At 50.6% G+C, this 21,101-nt stretch overlaps 1 protein-coding gene across 2 annotated transcripts in view; it reads left to right on the top strand.

Moving 5' to 3' along the window:
* The window catches only part of LOC147102617 (ras-related protein Rab-37-like), a 505,661-nt gene that overhangs the window by 408,135 nt on the left and 76,425 nt on the right, over window positions 1–21,101 (top strand). For both annotated transcript variants that reach the window (XM_085963264.1, XM_085963265.1), the window contains exons 4-5: window positions 10,918–10,984; window positions 12,995–13,047. In XM_085963264.1, the coding sequence (XP_085819390.1) occupies window positions 10,918–10,984; window positions 12,995–13,047 (120 nt within the window). The remainder of the gene's footprint in view (window positions 1–10,917; window positions 10,985–12,994; window positions 13,048–21,101) is intronic.

Genomic DNA, 21,101 nt, shown 5'->3' on the forward strand with positions numbered 1-21,101 from the left:
CCCTCCCACCTGTATGGGCCATCCCTCCCACCTGTATGGGCCATCCCTCCACCTGTATGGGCCATCCCTCCTGTTAAGTATGTGTATTGTATTGAACAATTAACACAAAGACTTAAACGTATAACTCAAACAGGTCTTTACTGGTTGGAGGTAGGGACTATACGTAGGTCTTTACTTCATGCCCACAGGCGGGAACTGAGGGGAGATCAGTACCCACAGTACTATTTATACCCCTATGGCCAGGAGTGGTACTGCGTATCACTACGCCCTACAAGTAGTGCAGTCCTGTCCATAGGTTCAAAGTAGCACACATATTACATACACAACATTCCTCCCTTCCTAGCTTTACAGTCATCTCCCCATTTAACATAACGTAATAACATATATACATATATAACTTCAGGTTTACATAACAGAATAACATAGATACATAGATAACTTCATGTCAAAACAGATCACAGATTCAGTCTCTGCGGAAAACAGTTCACAGATTCAATCTCTGTGGTGTAGTCGGTTCACGTTGCTGGAGTGACTCATTCAATAGTCCTTCCATGGATTTAACAGTTTGAACTTCCGAACTGAATTGGCTCCGTTCGGAGGGACCACGTGTGTGATCTGGTAGAGGTAATAATGGTTCAGATGGGTCATCTTCTGTTTCGACTTTTCCTTTTCTGCTTCTTGGAGACTCTCTGGGCTCCACTGTCAGCTGCCAGCTGCATGCGCAGTTCCTCCTTCTCTTCCTCCTTTTTTCGTAGTAGAGCCACCTTCTCCCGATGTTCCGTAGACTTTCGGTGCTCCTCCATGATTTTTGTATGGTGGGAGTCGAAGTTACAAGTTGGGCAGGACAGGACATAGTAATATTCGGAGTCGTCCGACAGGTCAGCGAGAGGGTTGTCTATTTCCTCCATACCCAGCTGGACGTTAGCCAGCTCTTGTTCCAAATCCAGACATCTTTCCTGAAGAGACTTCTTCATGTGTACCTCTGCATCCAGCTTTTTCTGGGCTTTCAGCAAGTCGTTTACTAGTGACCTCATTTGTGATTTTAATACTTCAACTTCCTTTGGAGATTGATTGATCGGACTATGCAATCCCTCTACCGGAGCAGCTGTTTCAGCGGTCTGTTGTTCTACATTGACATGAGTCAGCGTACTTTTGGCATCCAATGGCTGCTCTGTTGCAGTCGTTTCAGTCTGTGCCGTCACATCAGCCATCTCAATGACTTTTGAGAGCTCCGAACCCTTTTCCTTTGAAGATCGCAGCTCGTGTTCAAGTTTTTCCCATTTCAGAGTCTTGTCCCTCAGCATATGAAGGAGTTGGCTGACCGTTAACTCTTCTGACACCAGATTATGGCACGCACCTTCAGAACCTGAATCAGCTTTGATTCGTTCGGCCTCCTCGCGCAGATGGTTGGTGTGCTCCTGCTCCATTTTCTCCATCAGTTGCTTCTGTTGCCTTTCCAGATTCTCCCACTCTGTAACAAAGAACTTTTTTATTTCATTCATCTCTCGCTCAAAACGGCGAATCATTTGTTCTAATTGCTGTTGTAGTTTGAAATGGAGTTGAGTTCGAGCCCGGTGTCCCTCAGAAATGGGCACATCAGTAGACTTGCCAGACTCAGAATCCACAGTTAAACTATGTTGTTGTTGCTCAGTGGAATTCTGTGCTGAAACTTTGTCTTTTGCACCTGAGTTGGGCTTACCATCATCCGTTCCAGAGTCTGGGCCGACTATCTTCACCGAGTTCTCACTCGTTATTGTTTGTAGGAAATGCCAGTCCATATTCATTTTCCTAATCCACTCCCGTCCTAGTAGTGGAAAACCTCCTTCAGATATCACATATAAGTCCATTATTTGACTGTCTTCGCCCTTGTGGACCACTGCAACCTCTATTTTCCCGATGGGGTACACTCTTTGCCCCGTGTATGTTTTCAATATAATCCCCGTATCCTGTAGGGGAATATGTTGGAATAACTTTCCGTAATCTTTCTTATTTATGACCGTCAATGCCGATCCAGTGTCCAATTCCAGTTTTACTTGGACTCCTTCTATCTGAAGAGTGACCCAAATTGTCTGGAGGTCTGCACCCTTACCAGCGTTGAGTACTCTTAAGCTAGCCAGTTCATTACAGCTTAAGCTAGCCAGTTCATTACTGCTAGCGTCTGAATCGGACTCCTGTTCGGTCACCTTGTGTACCTTTGCGTATTTTCCTTGCGGTGACTTCTTGTTGCTGGTCTTCTTCCCTGACCTGCATACTCTAGCTACCACAAGTTCTACATTCTTGGTTTTTAAACCAACACTGGTTCTGATCATGCGTTGTCTTTCCACAACGATAACATTTGCCAGAACTCGCACCCAATTTGTGTGCACTGAGCTCCGGTGACCGTAGCTGCATTACTGCCGTGCCTCTCGCTGCGGCTTCGTGTGCTGCTGCCATAGTGACCGCCTTCTCAAGCGTCAGCTCATTCTCCTCGAGCAGTCGCTTTTGTGTATCCTGTTTAAATAAACCACACACAAATTTGTCTCGTAGTGCATCTGTCAGTCCCGTTCCAAACTGGCAATATTTCGCTAATTTACGCAATTCCAGCAAATATTCAGCATTGCTTTCATGCTGTAGCTGCCTTCTGTCGTAAAATTTAAATCGTTCCGCTAGCATCAGCGGCGTGGGGTTTAGATGATCTTTCAGGACAGTAACAATCTCATCGAACGTCTTATCCGCCGGTTCATCTGGTGATAACAGGTGTTTCAATTGCCCGTATGTCTTCGCACCCATTAAATTTAATAATGTTAGAGCTTTATCTTGGTCACGAATTTTATTGGCCTTACAATAATTTTTTACTCTTTCAACATATATGGCCCAATCTTCGAGGTCACTATCAAAGGTGCTAATATTCCCGTGTTTAGGCATTGTAGATTTGCAATTTCTCAGATTTTATTTTGTTTACTTGTTATCAAAGATGGCGGCTTCCCGCTCTTGCCGTCGTCCTCCGCCCACAAAATGGCGGTTTTCCCGCGCTTGGCGGTCTTCACCCGTCCCCCGACGCCGTCTCCCTTCAGCCCCCGAGTGCGGCCCTTATCTTTGGTCCCGATCGCTGGCCCGCGCTGCGCCTCGCACTTGAAGCGGCTCCCGGCCTCTGGCTCACCCGCTCACGCGGCTCTTGCTCGCTCCCTCCCGGGCTCTGGCTTACCCGCTCGCGTGTTTCACCGCGGCTCTTATCAGGGATTGCGATCGCCCTTTTCTTCTCCAACTTCCCCAGCCCTGTCTTTGCAGCCTACGCTGCACGGCTTACCCCACCACCTAGGTTGAACAAGGAAACTGCAGAAAGACTTCTGTCAGTCGCTGGAAGCTGTCAGGATGGCTGCTGCACTCCAGTGCTCAGTCGCTGATGGAGGCTTCAGAGTCCTAAAGCCTGTCGCTTCTAGTGGGGTGGTGATGTTTGAAACCTCTCTTCAACTGCCGCAGGGTAAGAACCTGACTCGTCGCCAGTGTTAAGTATGTGTATTGTATTGAACAATTAACACAAAGACTTAAACGTATAACACAAACAGGTCTTTACTGGTTGGAGGTAGGGACTATACGTAGGTCTTTACTTCATGCCCACAGGCGGGAACTGAGGGGAGATCAGTACCCACAGTACTATTTATACCCCTATGGCCAGGAGTGGTACTGCGTATCACTACGCCCTACAAGTAGTGCAGTCCTGTCCATAGGTTCAAAGTAGCACACATATTACATACACAACATTCTCCCACCTGTATGGGCCATCCTCCCACCTGTATGGGCCATCCCTCCCACCTGTATGGGCCATCCCTCCCACCTGTATGGACCATCCCTCCCACCTGTATGGGCCACCCCTCCCACCTGTATGGGCCATCCCTCCCACCTGTATGGACCATCCCTCCCACCTGTATGGGCCATCCCTCCCAACTCTATGGGGCATCCCTCCCACCTGTATGGGCCATCCCTCCCACCTGTATGGGCCATCCCTCCCACCTGTATGGACCATCTCTCCCACCTGTATGGGCCATTCCTCCCACCTGTATGGACTATCCCTCCCACCTGTATGGGCCATCCTTCCCACCTGTATGGGCCATCTCTCCCACCTGTATGGGCCATCCCTCCCACCTGTATGGGCCATCCCTCCCACCTGTATGGGCCATCCCTCCCACCTGTATGGACCATCCCTCCCACCTGTATGGACCATCTCTCCCACCTGTATGGGCCATTCCTCCCACCTGTATGGACCATCCCTCCCACCTGTATGGGCCATCCTTCCCACCTGTATGGGCCATCTCTCCCACCTGTATGGGCCATCCCTCCCACCTGTATGGGCCATCCCTCCCACCTGTATGGGCCATCCCTCCCACCTGTATGGGCCATCCCTCCCACCTGTATGGACCATCCCTCCCACCTGTATGGACCATTCCTCCCACCTGTATGGGCCATCCCTCCCACCTGTATGGGCCATCCCTCCCACCTGTATGGACCATTCCTCCCACCTGTGTGGGCCATCCTCCCACCTGTATGGACCATCCCTCCCACCTGTATGGGCCATCCCTCCCACCTGTATGGGCCATTCCTCCCACCTGTATGGGCCATTCCTCCCACCTGTATGGGCCATCTCTCCCACCTGTATGGACCATTCCTCCCACCTGTGTGGGCCATCCTCCCACCTGTATGGGCCATCCCTCCCACCTGTATGGGCCATCCCTCCCACCTGTATGGGCCATCCCTCCCACCTGTATGGGCCATCCCTCCCACCTGTATGGGCCATCCCTCCCACCTGTATGGACCATTCCTCCCACCTGTATGGGCCATCCTCGCACCTGTATGGACCATCCCTCCCACCTGTATGGGCCATCCTCCCACCTGTATGGGCCATCCCTCCCACCTGTATGGGCCATCCCTCCCACCTGTATGGACCATTCCTCCCACCTGTATGGGCCATCCCTCCCGCCTGTATGGGCCATCCCTCCCACCTGTATGGGCCATTCCTCCCACCTGTATGGGCCATCCCTCCCACCTGTATGGACCATCCCTCCCACCTGTATGGACCATTCCTCCCACCTGTATGGGCCATTCCTCCCACCTGTATGGGCCATCCCTCCCACCTGTATGGACCATCCCTCCCACCTGTATGGGCCATTCCTCCCACCTGTATGGGCCATCCTCCCACCTGTATGGGCCATCCCTCCCACCTGTATGGGCCATCCCTCCCACCTGTATGGGCCATCCTCCCACCTGTATGGGCCATCCCTCCCACCTGTATGGGCCATCCTCCCACCTGTATGGGCCATCCTCCCACCTGTATGGACCATCCCTCCCACCTGTATGGGCCATCCTCCCACCTGTATGGGCCATTCCTCCCACCTGTATGGGCCATCCCTCCCACCTGTATGGGCCATCCCTCCCACCTGTATGGGCCATCCCTCCCACCTGTATGGGCCATCCCTCCCACCTGTATGGACCATCCCTCCCACCTGTATGGGCCATTCCTCCCACCTGTATGGGCCATCTCTCCCACCTGTATGGGCCATCCCTCCCACCTGTATGGGCCATCCCTCCCACCTGTATGGGCCATCCCTCCCACCTGTATGGGCCATCCCTCCCACTGTATGGGCCATCCCTCCCACCTGTATGGGCCATCCCTCCCACCTGTATGGGCCATCCCTCCCACCTGTATGGGCCATTCCTCCCACCTGTATGGACCATCCCTCCCACCTGTATGGACCATTCCTCCCACCTGTATGGGCCATCCCTCCCACTTGTATGGGCCATCCCTCCCACCTGTATGGGCCATTCCTCCCACCTGTATGGGCCATCCTCCCACCTGTATGGACCATCCCTCCCACCTGTATGGGCCATCCTCCCACCTGTATGGACCATCCCTCCCATCTGTATCGGCCATCCCTCCCACCTGTATGGACCATTCCTCCCACCTGTATGAGCCATCCCTCCCACCTGTATGGACCATCCCTCCCACCTGTATGGGCCATCCCTCCCACCTGTATGGGCCATCCCTCCCACCTGTATGGGCCATCCCTCCCACCTCTATGGACCATCCCTCCCACCTGTATGGGCCATCCCTCCCACCTGTATGGGCCATCCCTCCCACCTGTATGGGCCATCCCTCCCAACTGTATGGGCCATCCCTCCCACCTGTATGGGCCATTCCTCCCACCTGTATGGGCCATCCCTCCCACCTGTATGGACCATCCCTCCCACCTGTATGGACCATCCCTCCCACCTGTATGGGCCATCCCTCCCACCTGTATGGGCCATCCCTCCCACCTGTATGGACCATCCCTCCCACCTGTATGGACCATCCCTCCCACCTGTATGGGCCATCCCTCCCACCTGTATGGGCCATTCCTCCCACCTGTATGGGCCATCCCTCCCACCTGTATGGGCCATCCCTCCCACCTGTATGGACCATTCCTCCCATCTGTATGGACCATTCCTCCCACCTTTATGGGCCATCCCTCCCACCTGTATGGACCATCCCTCCCACCTGTATGGGCCATTCCTCCCACCTGTATGGGCCATCCCTCCCACCTGTATGGACCATTCCTCCCACCTGTATGGGCCATTCCTCCCACCTGTATGGACCATCCCTCCCACCTGTATGGGCCATTCCTCCCACCTGTATGGACCATCCTCCCACCTGTATGGACCATCCCTCCCATCTGTATGGGCCATCCCTCCCACCTGTATGGACCATCCCTCCCACCTGTATGGGCCATCCCTCCCAACTGCTCGTAATTGTAAACAGTGAGCGACACAAAATAAAGAGAAAAGAAATCTGTAGCTAATTTCTGGAAAACACTGGGAAATTCTTTGTCTCCTTAAGGCAATGCAGAAAGCTCAACGTCTATAATTATGGCCAATTGAAAATATATATTTTAAATAAAAGTTTCAGATATATTTCTATTCTAATTTTAAAAATGAAAATCGTTAAACTTTTGACTTGCTTTTCATTTCATTAGGGGAACAGTAGCACAGTGGTTACATCACTGGACTAGTAATCCCAAGGCCTGGCATAATGATCCGGAGACATGAGTTCAAATCCCACCATGCCTGCTGGGGAATTTAAATTCAGTTAATTCAATAAATCTGGAATAAAAAGCTGGTATCAGTAATGATGACCATGAAACTACCGGATTGTCGTAAAAACCCATCTGGTTCACTAATGCCCTTTAGGGAAGGAAATCTGCGGTCCTTACCCGGTCTGGCCTATATGTGACTCCAGACCCACAACAATGTGGTTGACTCTTAACTGCCCTCTGAAATGGCCGAGCAAGCCACTCAGTTGTAACAAAATGCTATAAAAGCAATAAGAGGAATAAAACCGGATGGACCACCCGGCACCGGCTTTTGACACAAAATCGGCCCAGTCAACCCTGCAAAGTCCTCCTCACCAACATCTGGGGACTTGTGCCAAAATTGGGAGAGCTGTCCCACAGACTAGTCAAGCAACAGCCTGACACAGTCATACTCACAGAATCATACCTTTCAGCCAATGTCCCAAACTCCTCCATCACCATCCCGGGGTATGTCCTGTCCCACCGGCAAGACAGACCCACCAGGGGTGGCGGCACAGTGGTATACAGTCAGGAAGGAGTGGCCCTGGGAGTCCTCAACATTGACTCCGGACCCCATGAAGTCTCATGGCTTCAGGTCAAGCATGAGCAAGGAAACCTCCTGTTGATTACCACCCACTGCCCTCCCTCAGCTGATGACTCAGTACTCCTCCATGTTGAACACCACTTGGAAGAAGCACTGAGAGTAACAAGGGCACAGAATGTACTCTGGGTGGGGGGATTTCAATCCCCATCACCAAGAGTGGCTCGGTAGCACCACTACTGACCGAGCTGGCCGAGTCCTGAAGGACATAACTGCCAGTCTGGGCCTGCGACAGGTGATGAGAGAACCAACACGAGGGGAAAACCTACTTGACCTCGTCCTCACCAATCTACCGGTCGCAGGTGCATCTGTCCATGACAGTCTTGGTAGCAGTGACCACCGCACAGTCATTGTGGAGACGAAGTCCCATCTTCACACTGAGGACACCATCCATCGTGTTGTGTGGCACTACCAGCATGCTAAATGGGATAGATTCAGAACAGATCTAGCAGCTCAAAACTGGGCATCCATGAGGCACTGTGGGCCATCAGCAGCAGCAGAATTGTATTCCACCACAATCTGTAACCTCATGGCCCGGCATATCCCTCACTCTACTATTACCATCAAGCCAGGGGACCAACCCTGGATCAACAACGAGTGTAGAAGAGCATGCCAGGAGCAGCACCAGGCGTACCTAAAAATGAGGTGCCAACCTGGGGAAGCTGCAACACAGGACTACCTGCATGCTAAAAAGCGAAAGCAGCATGCAATAGACAGGGCTAAGCGATCCCACAATCAACAGAACAGATCAAAGCTCTGCAGTCCTGCCACATCCAGTCGTCAATGGTGGTGGACCATTAAACAACTAACGGGAGGAGGAGGCTCCATGAATATCCCCATCCTCAATGATGGTGGAGCCCAGCACGTGAGTGCAAAAGACAAAGCTGAAGCGTTTGCAACCATCTTCAGCCAGAAGTGCCGAGTGGATGATCCATCTCGGCCTCTTCCTGAGGTCCCCACCATCACAGAAGCCAATCTTCAGCAATTCAATTCACTTCACGTGATATCAAGAAACAGCTGAGCGCACTGGATACAGCAAATGCTGTCGTGCTGAAGCCTTGTACTCCAGAACTAGCTGCGCCTCTAGCCAAGCTGTTCCAGTACAGTTACAACACTGGCATCTACCCGACAATGTGGAAAACTGCCCAGGTATGTCTTGTTCACAAAAAGCAGGACAAATCCAATCCAGCCAATTACCAGCCCATCAGTCTACTCTCAATCATCAGCAAAGTGATGGAAGGTATCGTCAACAGTGCTATCAAGCGGCAATTACTCACCAACAACCGATGCTCAGTTTGGGTTCTGCCAGGACCACTCAGCTCCAGACCTCATTACAGCCTTGATCCAAACATGGACAAAAGAGCTGATTTTCAGATGTGAGGCGAGAGTGACTGCCCTTGACATCAAGACAGCATTTGACTGAGTGTGGCATCAAGGAGCCCTAGTAAAATTGAAGTCAATGGGAATCAAGGGGAAAACTCTCCACTGGCTGGAGTCATACCTAGCACAAAGGAAGATGGTTGTGGTGGTTGAAGGTCAATCATCACAGCCCCAGGACATTGCTGCAGGAGTTCCTCAGGGCAGTGTCCTAGGCCCAACCATCTTCAGCTGCTTCATCAATGAACTTCCCTCCATCATAAGGTCAGAGGTGGGGATGTTCGCTGATGATTGCGCAGTGTTCAGTTCCATTCACAACTCCTCAGATAATGAAGCAGTCCATGCCCACATGCAGTAAGACCTGGATGACATTCAGGCTTGGGCTGATAAGTGGCAGGTAACATTCGCTCCACACATGTGCCAGGCAATGACCATCTCCAACAAGAGAGAGTCTAACCACCGCCCCTTAACATTCAACGGCATTACCATCACCGAATCCCCCACCATCGACATCCTGAGGGTCATCATTGACCAGAAACGTAACTGGACCAGCTACATAAATACTGTGGCAACAAAAGCTGGTCAGAGGCTGGGTATTCTCTGGCAAATGTCTCACCTCCTGACTCCCCAAAGCCTTTCCACCGTCCACAAGGCACAAGTAGGAGTGTGATGGAATACTCTCCACTTGCCTGGATGAGTGCAGCAACAACAACACTCAAGAAGCTCAACACCATCCAGGATAAAGCAGCCCGCTTGATTGGCACCCCATCCACCACCGTAAACATTCACTCCCTCCACCACCGGCGTACCGTGGCTGCAGTGTGTACCATCTACAAGATGCACTGCAGTAACTCACCAAGGCTCCTTCGGCAGCATCTCCCAAACCCGCGACCTCTTCCACCTAGAAGGACAAAGGCAGCAGGCGCATGGGGACACCACCACCTCCAAGTGCCCCTCCAAGTCACACACCATCCTGACTTGGAAATATATCGCCGTTCCTTCATCGTCGCTGGATCAAAATCCTGGAACTCGCTCCCTAACAGCACTATGGGAGTACTTTCACCACATGGACTGCAGCGATTCAAGAAGGTGGCTCACCACTACCTTCTCAAGGGCAACTAGGAATGGGCAATAAATGCAAGCTTGCCAGTGACGCCCACATCCCATGAACGAATTTTACAAAACTACCGTGGATCCCCTCGCAAATACTGACACATTGCCAAAGACCAGTTAGCTAAGTAATGAGGTGTACGTGTGTTAAAATATGCATGGGATCGTTCAGAGATGAGGCTGATTCACAAACTCACTCCCGGGTATCTGTTCACCTATTTATAAATCCCCCGAACCCCTCAATAGATTCCAGACCAATTAATGTCCTTCAGGAAAGGGAGCCTGCCATCCTTACCAAGTCTGGCCTACATGTGACTCCAGTCCCCCAATCTTAATGGCCCTCTGGGCAATTAGAGATGGGCATTGAATGCTGCCCTGCCAGTGTTGCCCATATTCCAAGAACAACTTTAAAAAACCACGATTAGACCCGGATTATGTCATATAAGTGGGTGTGTTTTACACGCACATGGTCCATGTTTGTAAAGGAATCCAACATGATTTAACTGTGCATGAGTTAGTAGTGTTGTCCGGGTGGGTGGAAGGGGGCGTGTGGTCACACAGAGTGACACATTCCCAAGATCCCAGCTCCGTTATACTGACGCACCCCACTCCCTTGTGGTTTCATTCCCAGTGCCCGTCAAGCGTGTGTTCGCCTTGCGTTGCCCAGTTGCTCGTCATTATTCTAAGCGAGGGTTGAGTGACAATAAATAAAATAGAGAGGCACAACTCTGCTTTGTTTCTATTTTTCAGATCTGGGACACAGCCGGGCAGGAGCGATTCCGCAGTGTCACTCACGCCTATTACAGAGACGCACAAGGTAGGGCTGCTGCAGGTGGGAATGAAGCAATGATCAGTCAGGCTGGGCCAGGCCCTGAGCTCTCACTGTCTCACTGCCGCAGCTCACACTGAGCCAGGCCCAGTCCCCTCGGGCTCCCATTAACTTCCCATGTTAAGCAATTTATTTCAGTTTTAAAGCTGAAGACTGAACTCTCAGGCCCGTCAGAGGCTGAGAATGTGAGCTGAGGAGCGGGAGAAAGCAGCTGCGCGGTGCCGTAACAAACAAGGGTGCAGACAGTCAGCCGGCGAGCGAGAGCTTGTCAACATTTCCTTGTATTAATGTGGCAGTAAAAATTTAAATGCAACTTGATGGTTTGGTACAATATGTACACGGATAACGGTTCCAGGCCTCCACACCAGCCCTCAGCAACCAATCCAGGCCTAAACATGGGCCCTTAGCAACTATTCCAGGCAAACACCGGCCCTTAGCAACTATTCCAGGCCTAAACATGGGCCCTTAGCAACTATTCCAGGCCTCCACACCGGCCCTTAGCAACCATTCCAGACCTAAACATGGGCCCTTAGCAACTATTCCAGGCCTCCACACTGGCACTTAGCAACCATTCCAGGCCTAAATACCGGCCCTTAGCAACCATTGGAGGCCTAAACATGGGCCCATAGCAACCATTCCAGGCCTCCACACCGGCCTGGGCAATAGCTCCAAGATTTCCTCTCCCCTCCCCGCCCCCCCCCCGCCCCCCCCCCCCCCCCAGTCCCGGACAACAGCTCCAGGGCCACCCATTAACCCAGAACAACCCATCCACGGTTTGCTGCAGACTTCCCTTTGCCTCAACCAGGCACCTGGATGTCTTCAGGCTTTCTGCAAGGATTTTCAGTAGGCCCTGATCACCCACTCCAAGTTTTCCCACAGAGGTAGTCAAGAACTGAATGCAAATCCAGGGAAGAAATGCCAGCTAATTCACATTTAATTTGTTTGAGGACAGGTCTGATTCAAGTGATTTTCCCCCCCTCCTTTTCCCATCACTTTTGCCAGTTCTCCTCCTCTCCGAAGGCATTGACTGATTGCTGGATATGTTCCATGGGCACTGGTCACTCTCCGGTATCTCGCCTATCTGCCCATTCTTGATGTGTGGTCATAGACAGTCCATACCAATCAGCTATTTGACACCTCCTGATTCTGCCCTCACCTGACCTCCACACCTCCATTATCTGGAAGGAGGTCATTGGCTGGTGATCAGGAGTTGGAACCCAAGTGGATATTTTTTGGCTCCCTACCCTGGGTGTTGAAGCCAATTGTCAGCCCCTTATGGAAGGCCTGGTTGACATCTGTTGATGCACCACAGTCCAGTGATGCAGGATGGAACTGGCTTGGTCCCAACGGCTTATCTGCTCCCTGCCCAGCCCAGCTGAGCTCCTTGACCTGATTCTGGCTTAATAACGCAAGAGTTTAATCTGCCTCTTCCAAATAGTCACTACAACAACCTGCATTTATACAGCATCTTTAACAAAGTAAAACATCCCAAGGCGCCGCACAGGAGCGATTATCAAACAAAATTTGACACCAAGCCACAATAAGGATAAATTAGGGCAGGTGACCAAAAGCTTGGTCAAAGAGGTAGGTTTTAAGGAGCGTCTTAAAGGAGGAGAGAGAGACGGAGAATTCCAGCACTTAGGGCCTCGTCAACTGAAGCCACGGCCACCGATGGTGGTGCGGTGAAACTCTGGGATGCACAAGAGCCCAGAGCTGGAGGAGCGCAGAGATCTCGGAGGGCTGTAGGGCTGGAGGCGGATACAGAGATAGCGAGGGGGCGAGGCCATGGAGGGATTTGAACACGAGGATTGGAATTTTAAATTTGAGGCGTTGCCAGTGTAGGTCAGCGAGCCATTCCAACTCGAACTTGTGAAGACTTGGTCGCATGATCTGGGAAGGGGGGGAGATGTGTGTGGTAGTCACATGGTGCGAGGGTCGGTGATTGGCCTCTGAACATGACCACTGCTTGGATTTTAAACTCTCGCTCTCTCTTTGCAGCGCTCCTGCTGCTGTATGACATCACGAACAAGTCATCGTTTGACAACATTAGGGTAAGATGCTTTTAATTTCATGATTCTGAGGCGAATTGGGGAATTCAAACGGTGGACTGATCCCGTGTTAATGTTGTGATAAAACAATCCATTTTACCATTCTTATTTCATGGCCTAATGTCCTCACCGTGCTCAAGACTCATCGCACCATCTCCTGCTCTATCTGGGCGTCAGCCATGGCTCAGTGGATCGCACTTTCACTTCTGAGCCAGGAGATTGAGGGTTCATAGACCCACTCCAGAGACTCAAGCCCATAATCCAGGCTGACACTCCAGTGCAGTGCTGAGGGAGTGCTGCACTGTCGGAGCTGCTGTCTTTTGGATGAGACGTTAAACTGTCTGCCCTCTCGGGTAAACACAACAGATCCCATGGTACTATTCGAGTAAGAGCTGGGCAGGCCTCCCTGGTGTCCTGGGGCCAATATTTATCCGTCAGTCAACATCACTAAAAACAGATGATCTGATCATTATCACAGAAATCACAGAAATCACAGAAACCCCACAGTGCAGATAGAGGCCATTTCGGCCCATCGAGCCTGCACTGACACATATCCCACCCGATCCCCGTAACCCCTACACCAACATATATCCCACCCTATCCCCGTAACCCCACGTATTTAATCCCCCTAACACCACGTATTTAATCCCCCTAACACTAAGGGTCAATTTATCATAGCCAATCAACCTAACCCGCACATCTTTGGACTGTGGGAGGAAACCGGAGCACCCGGAGGAAACCCACGCAAACACGGGGAGAATGTGCAAACTCCACACAGACAGTCACCCGAGGCCGGATTCGAACCCGGGTCCCTGGCGCTGTGAGGCAACAGTGCTAACCACTATGCCACCGTGCTGCTGCCACTTATCATATTGCTGTTTGTGGGAGCTTGCTGTGTGCAAATTGCCTGTCATGTTTCCTACATTGCAACAGTGATTACACTTCAAAAATGTAACGCATCGGCTGTAAAGCACTTTGGAACGTCCTGAGGTCGTGAAAAGCGCGATATAAATGCAAGTCATTCTTTTTCTGCCACTAGTCTATGGCAAAGGAGTCAAATGAAAATGTCAAAACTGAGAGCGATAGAATTCTGTTGGGCAGGAGTATTAAGAGTTACAGAACCACAGCGGGTAGATGGAGTTAAGATACAGATCGATCTAATTGAATGGTGAAACAGGCTTGAAGGGCTGAATGGTCTACTAGGCATACAACTTCAGTCCCACCATAGCTTTGATTGAATCTCATACTGTGTGTGTGCACCTCATGCTTGCTTCTTGCCTGTCTAGGAAGGGTCGAACCCTCAGTCACAACGTACCTAGGAAGAGTCCTGGCCAAGATATGAGCTCTCCTTTTTCTCTTTCAGATTATGTGCATCTTCAGTTTTTATTTCCGATTAGCTAGTGGGTTGCCGAGAGCAATATGATGCCTTGCACTTAGCAGTAGAGATGCTCATTAAAGAAGAGGACATCAGTGTCAGCCTTGTGAGGGCGGGGCAGTCCCGAGGAAGTGTTACAATCCTGCAACGGGACTAAGAAACGGATCTTATTTCAGTGTGGCATTGCGCCATTCAGCGCCTGAATACATACGCACAGCGCCATAGGCGCAGGACACAGGGCCCCGTCCCACTCTGCTCAGATCCTGATTTGAGCTGTGCTGGATAAGGAGGCGGGTCTGAGGCAGGGGCACCACCCAGCGGGAGAGGTGAGAGGGAAATCAGGATGGAGGTGTACTGTCTGGGCAGCACTGTGAGGTATTGGAGCAGATTTGAGAGATGGCTGTCCTCTTGGCCTGGTGTTGACAGACTTGGGGCCTGTGAAAACTGAGTCTGCTGGTCTCAGCGCGGCTTCAGTTGGCCTTAGTGCCCCTGGGATGAGATCAAAATCAGCCAGGGTTCCTACTGTTGATCGCCATCCAGTGACTCCTGTGTGTGTGGGCGCCGGGGTGGGGGTGACAGGATCAGGCTTGGTTCTGAAGGCCCCCGTGGTTAAATAGACTATTGACAGTCCCTCTCTAGGCTCACAAGTGAAGTGTGACCACTTGGACACGGGACAGGAAGGCTACAGGGAGCTGTTTTAGGAGCCTCGCTCTGGCCAGCAGGATTCAGAGCCACCACAAATTCTTGACCGTTGGGATGAAAAGTCAGAGAATCTGGGGTAGGGGGCCAGAGTGCGCCTGAATTTATGGCACGCACTGCCGGCCAGCAAGGACCCAGCCAACCAGCGCATGGGACCCAACCTGGCACCTTAAAAAGAGGGGGGATAAGGGAATAAATAAACTGTTGTAAGAAAGTGTTGCTGCCAGATTTGCAAGTGACAAGTTCCTGGCAATAATTGAAGTGTTCTTGTGTCTCGGATGTTGGTTGTCTCTGGTAGGTGAGAAACTTGGCAGCCTTGGAGTATAGATCCAGAACAAAGGGGGCATAACCTTAAAATTAGAGCCAGGCCGTTCAGGGGTGATGTCAGGAAGCACTTCTTCACACGAAGGGTGGTGGAAATCTGGAAAACTCTCCCCAAAAATGCTGTTGAGGCTGGGGGTCAGTTGAAAATTTCAAGACTGAGATTGATAGATTTTGTTGGGTAAGGGAATTAAGGGTTATGGAACCAAGGCAGGAAAATGTAGTTAGGATACAGATCAGCCATGATCTCATTGAATAGCGGAACATGCTCAAGGGGCTGAATGGCCTCCTCCTGTTCCTATCGTGAAAGGGGAAGGACTAAAACAGACAGTGCGGATCATCAGATACCACACTTGGAGTACTGTGTACTGTTCTGGTCGCCATATTATAAAAAGGATCTAGAGGTACTGGAGAGGGTGCAGAGAAGATTTACAAGGGTGATACCAGAAATGCGAAGGTATACCCATCAGGAAAGGATGAACAGGCTGGGTCTCTTTTCACTTGAAAAAAGAAGGCCGAGGGGTGACCTAATAGAGGTCTTTAAAATTATGAAAGGTTTTGATAGAGCGGGTGCAGAGAGAATGTTTCCACTTGTGGGGAAGAGCATAACTAGAGGCCATCAATATAAGATAGGCACCAAGAAATCCAATAGGGAATTCAGGAGAAACTTCTTTACCCAGAGAGTGGTGAGAATGTGGAACTCACTGCCACAGGGAGTGGTTGAAGCGAATAGTATCGATGCATTTAAGGGGAAGCTGGATAAACACACGAGGGAGAAAGGAATAGAGGGATATGTTGATGGGGTGAGGTGAAGTAGGGTGGGAGGCGGCTCATGTGGAGCATAAACACTGGCACGGACCAGTTGGGCCGAATGGCCTGTTTCTGAGCTGTAAAATCAGTATCTGCCCCTCCCTCACCGACTCTACTTCATTTTCAATTTCTGCACACCAGCCATTATGTGAGGAGACAAACCTGTAATTGGGAAGCGTGAGTCAAGGCCCAGTGGGACAGCGTGTCATCCTCTCAGACAGAGCCCAGTCGTGGCAGTGCCAGCAATTAGTAGCCACTGGTGTCTCCTGTCGGCACGGTGGTTGTTCCACTCCTTAATGAGCTCCCTCCCACTGCTCACACCACTCACTGCTCTCCTCGGTTAGGCTCCTCGTTCTGTTTTCGGTCATGCTGGTTTGATCCAATCGCCTGCCGGCTCCGGGAGATTACTCTGAAAGCAATCATTTGCATTTATATCACGCCTTTCGCTACCTCAAGACATCCCAATGTGCTTTACAGCCAATTAAGTACTTTTTGAAGTGGAGTCGTTGTCGTAATGTAGGAAATGCAGCCACCAATTTGCACACAGCAAGCTCCCACAAACAGCAATGTGATAAAGACCAGATAATCTGTTTTTTATTATGTTGATTGAGGGATAAATAGTGGCCAGGACCCCGGGGAAAACTCCCCTGCTCTTCTTCGAAATAGTGCCGTGGGATCTTTTGCGTCCACCTGAGGGAGCGGACAGGGCCTCGGTTTAACGTCTCATCCGAAAGACGGCACCTCTGACAGTGCAGCACTCCCTCAGCACTGCACTGGGAGTGTCAGCCTAGATTTTTGTGCTCAAGTCTCGGGAGTGGGATTTGAACCCACAACATTCTGACACAGAGGTGAGGGTGCTGCCCACTGAGCCACAGCTGACACACTGAGTGGGGTCAAGGGTCAGCATATGCCTCGTATCAGAAATGGGTGAGGCCTCCAATCGCAGCGTCTCATCCATGGGACCCCAAATAAGGAAATTACTACCCAAGACTTGTTCAATTCTGACACATTGCAAACCTTGATTGAAATGGTAAGCCCAGCAATTGCTGTTGCCCATATTAGCACGCAAAGGGTTAACACCATCAAACGGCATTCCTCTGTCCATCATTTTTACCAATTTAATGCCTCAGTCACTGGAGATCATGCAAAAAAAGATTCACAAGAATGATACCATAACTGAGAGATGAAAAGTATCAGGAAAAATCGAATTTGCTGGGGGTCTAGAAAAGAGCAGGCTGAGGGCTGACCTGCTGGGGGTCTTTAAAATTATGAAAGGGTTTGACGTAGAGAAGATGTTTCCACTTGTGGGGGAGACCAGAACTAGGGGCCATCAATATAAGATAGTCACTAATAAATCCAGTAGGGGATTCAGGAGAAACTTCTTTCCCCAGAGAGTGGTGAGAATGTGGAACTCGCTACCACAGGGAGTGGTTGAGTCGAATAACGTAGATGCATTTATGGGGAAACTAGATAAACACACGAGGGAGAAAGGATTAGAAGGTTATGCTGATGGGGTGAGATGAAGTAGGGTGAGAGCAGACTCGAGTGGAGCATAAACACCGGCACGGACCAGTTGGGCTGAATGGCCTGTTTCTGTGCTGTAAATTCTATGTCGTTCAATGTCATTAATATCAGCAACAGTCATTTCTAATATTTAGGGGGAGAAATTTGGTATCGCCCCGTTTGGGGCGCTAACTTCTAAAAGTTGAAAAAGTTAGTGCCACGCACTAATGTTTTTCAACTTTTTAAAAAATTCAGTTTTGCACTCCAGGAAGAAAATGGATCAAGGGTTAAATCAAGCGTTCCACTTCCTTCCTGGCACGCAAGAGGCAGCAGGCGGGGCGGGAGGTGAGCAGCGCTCCACACTGGGCCGGGCAGCGCTACCCCGTTGGAAGGCTCCTTCCCTCCCTTAAAGGGAAGGGCCGTCACTGCAGGCTCGGCGAGGGCAAAACTTACCCGGTCCCCGACGGCAGCCACGATCCAGCCCGAGCAGCCCGCTGCACTGCAGCAGAGTGCCGGGCTGATCGAGCGCTGGCGAAGAGAAATGGACAAAAAAAAAGAGGAAGAACGTTTCAGAATTTTTTTTAATTATCTCGGCCACCTCGCCTTTAACTTTCGCCCCCGAAGCGCCCGGCCTCCCGAACAACGCCTCCTGCAGCTGTCGGTGTCACCGCCCGGCGATGCTGCGGGGGGCGGAACCAAAGTTCAGGTCCCGGGCGCAACCGGGGCGATGCGCACGGCAATGACATCACGATCTCCGGGCGAAGGAGATTGGGACGCAACGACATACCGCCGCGGCAAACCTCCCGCCGAATATAACGGGAGGTGGCATTCTCGCCGCGCCCGGTAGGGAAGTGCTTAGCGCCCCCTGGAGGCAATAACGAGAGGCATTAAGGAGGCCAACTTCTTGGCCTTAATGTTTAGCTTTACAAATATTTAACCATTTCATTATTTTTTTTCTGCTCATCAAACAGGGGTATTTGTCTGTGGAAATGAACACTTTGCACATAGGCATCCACTGCCCCATCAAACACTCCCAGGGCAGGTAAAGCACGGGTTAGATACAGAGTAAAGCTCCCTCTACACTGTCCCATCAAACACTCCCAGGGCAGGTACAGCACGGGTTAGATACAGAGTAAAGCTCCCTCTACACTGTCCCATCAAACACTCCTAGGGCAGGTACAGCATGGGTTAGATACAGAGTAATGCTCCCTCTACACTGTCCCATCAAACACTCCCAGGGCAGGTACAGCACGGGTTAGCTACAGAGTAAAGCTCCCTCTACACTGTCCCATCAAACACTCCCAGGGCAGGTACAGCACAGGTTAGATACAGAGTAAAGCTCCCTCTACACTGTCCCATCAAACACTCCCAGGGCAGGTACAGCACAGGTTAGATACAGAGTAAAGCTCCCTCTGCACTGTCCCATCAAACACTCCCAGGGCAGGTACAGCATGGGTAAGATACAGAGTAAAGCTTCCTCTACACTGTCCCATCAAACACTCCCAGGGCAGGTACAGCATGGGTAAGATACAGAGTAAAGCTTCCTCTACACTGTCCCATCAAACACTCCCAGGGCAGGTACAGCACGGGTTAGATACAGAGTAAAACTCCCTCTACACTGTCCCATCAAACACTCCCAGGGCAGGTACAGCACGGGTTAGATACAGAGTAAAGTTTCCTCTACACTGTCTGTAATGTTATCTTATATCTTAGTATTAAGAGGCTTACAAGTAGATATCGTTGAGAACTCTTTATTAGGTCGTGAGTCAGTGCCAGCTCGTGCAGCCAAGATGGCTTCCTATTTATACGACTGCCGTCAAGCAGCTGTCTTTACTACAGCTACCGTAAAGCAGCTGTCTTTACTACAGCTACAGTTATCTGTACATCTTTCCCCCTCAACGATGACATAAACAGTAAACACCATAACATAACATAACACATAGAACACACATTAACAACATATAAAAAGTTAGTGTAACTATACCTTGCAATAACTGCCGGTACATATAAACACTACCCACACACAGAAGTCCATTAGCTGTTTACAGTCTTTCCCTTGTCTACAGGTCGAGTCTAACGACAGACTTTCTGGTGCGCTGTGACCTGCGTAGCTGAGCGGGTATTTGCTGGGCCAACCCAGTTGTGTCCATTAAGTTAATTTCTGTACCACACGGATCCCTTGTCTCATTGTCACCCCTGTGTACTTCATCACTTTGTGGCATTGCCCTCGTCTCCTCGTCACTCTGTCGGATTTCCATCATCAGCTCATCCTCTCTGTCCTCCTGCGGCTGATAGGTCTCGGTGGTTTTCAGTAGGTGCTTCCTGTTTCTGCGATACACATTGCCATTTTCTGTCATGACACTGTATGACCTGGGGGCGACCTGTTGTAGAACGGTGGCTCTTTGATTCCATGACCCAGGCCCTTCAATGCGAACTACATCCTTCTCCTGTAGAGGCACTAGTGCAGTGGCTGTGCGGTCATGGAGCGTTTTTTGTTTCCGCTGAAGTTTCCGGGCCTTGTCTGCCCATACCTCATCTCTGTGATCAGGTGTGACATGCCTGGGAAGTCAAGTACGGATTTTGTGACCCAGTATGAGCTCAGCTGGAGACTTGCCACTTTCCAGTGGGGCCGCCCTGTACGACATCATGGCCAGATATGGGTCAGTGTTGCTGTGTGCTGCTTTCTTTAATAGTCTTTTCACAATCTGTACCCCCTTCTCCACTTTTCCATTGGCTTGAGGGTAGAGCGGGCTGGAGGTTACATGCTTAAACTCATACTCTGTAGCAAATGACTGAAACTCATGACTGGCACAGGGAGAGCCATTATCAGAGACCAGAGTTAGAGGGATGCCCTGCCTGGAAAAGATTGACTTCAGGTGAGTTATCACAGCTCTTGACGTGGTGCTGGGTAGGAGAGCAATCTCAGGATAATTAGAGTAATAATCAATAACTAACAAATAGTTGATGCGCTATCAATTCTAATAAAAGGCTGAGCAGAGTTCAGAACGACAGGCTTTTATTAACTACTGAATTGCACTTCAGACAGATCAGGACTATGCCTCTAGTGGACGACCGAATGCCAGGAGCTGCCATGCGGCCGCTCTTATACTCGGTAGCCCAGGGGCGGAGTCAGCTGAGGCATAGTCAGGCACAACAGTGAAACAAGAGTGAACGACAACAACAACAACAACAACAGTGAACACAGTGAACTACAGTGGTTTACCACAATAGTCTTTTCCTTCATAGTGAAAAATATCAGTTCCTACCTTTTCCCAAGGTTGTGATGGGAGCTCTGTGGTAATGAGGGGCTCTTTTGTTTGCTTGTAGTGATACTCCTGACATGTAGCAC

Source organism: Somniosus microcephalus, chromosome 21 (genome assembly GCF_052327205.1).
Source record: "Somniosus microcephalus isolate GS21.2 chromosome 21, FLI_Smic_1.0, whole genome shotgun sequence".
In the NCBI taxonomy this organism is placed as follows: domain Eukaryota; kingdom Metazoa; phylum Chordata; class Chondrichthyes; order Squaliformes; family Somniosidae; genus Somniosus; species Somniosus microcephalus.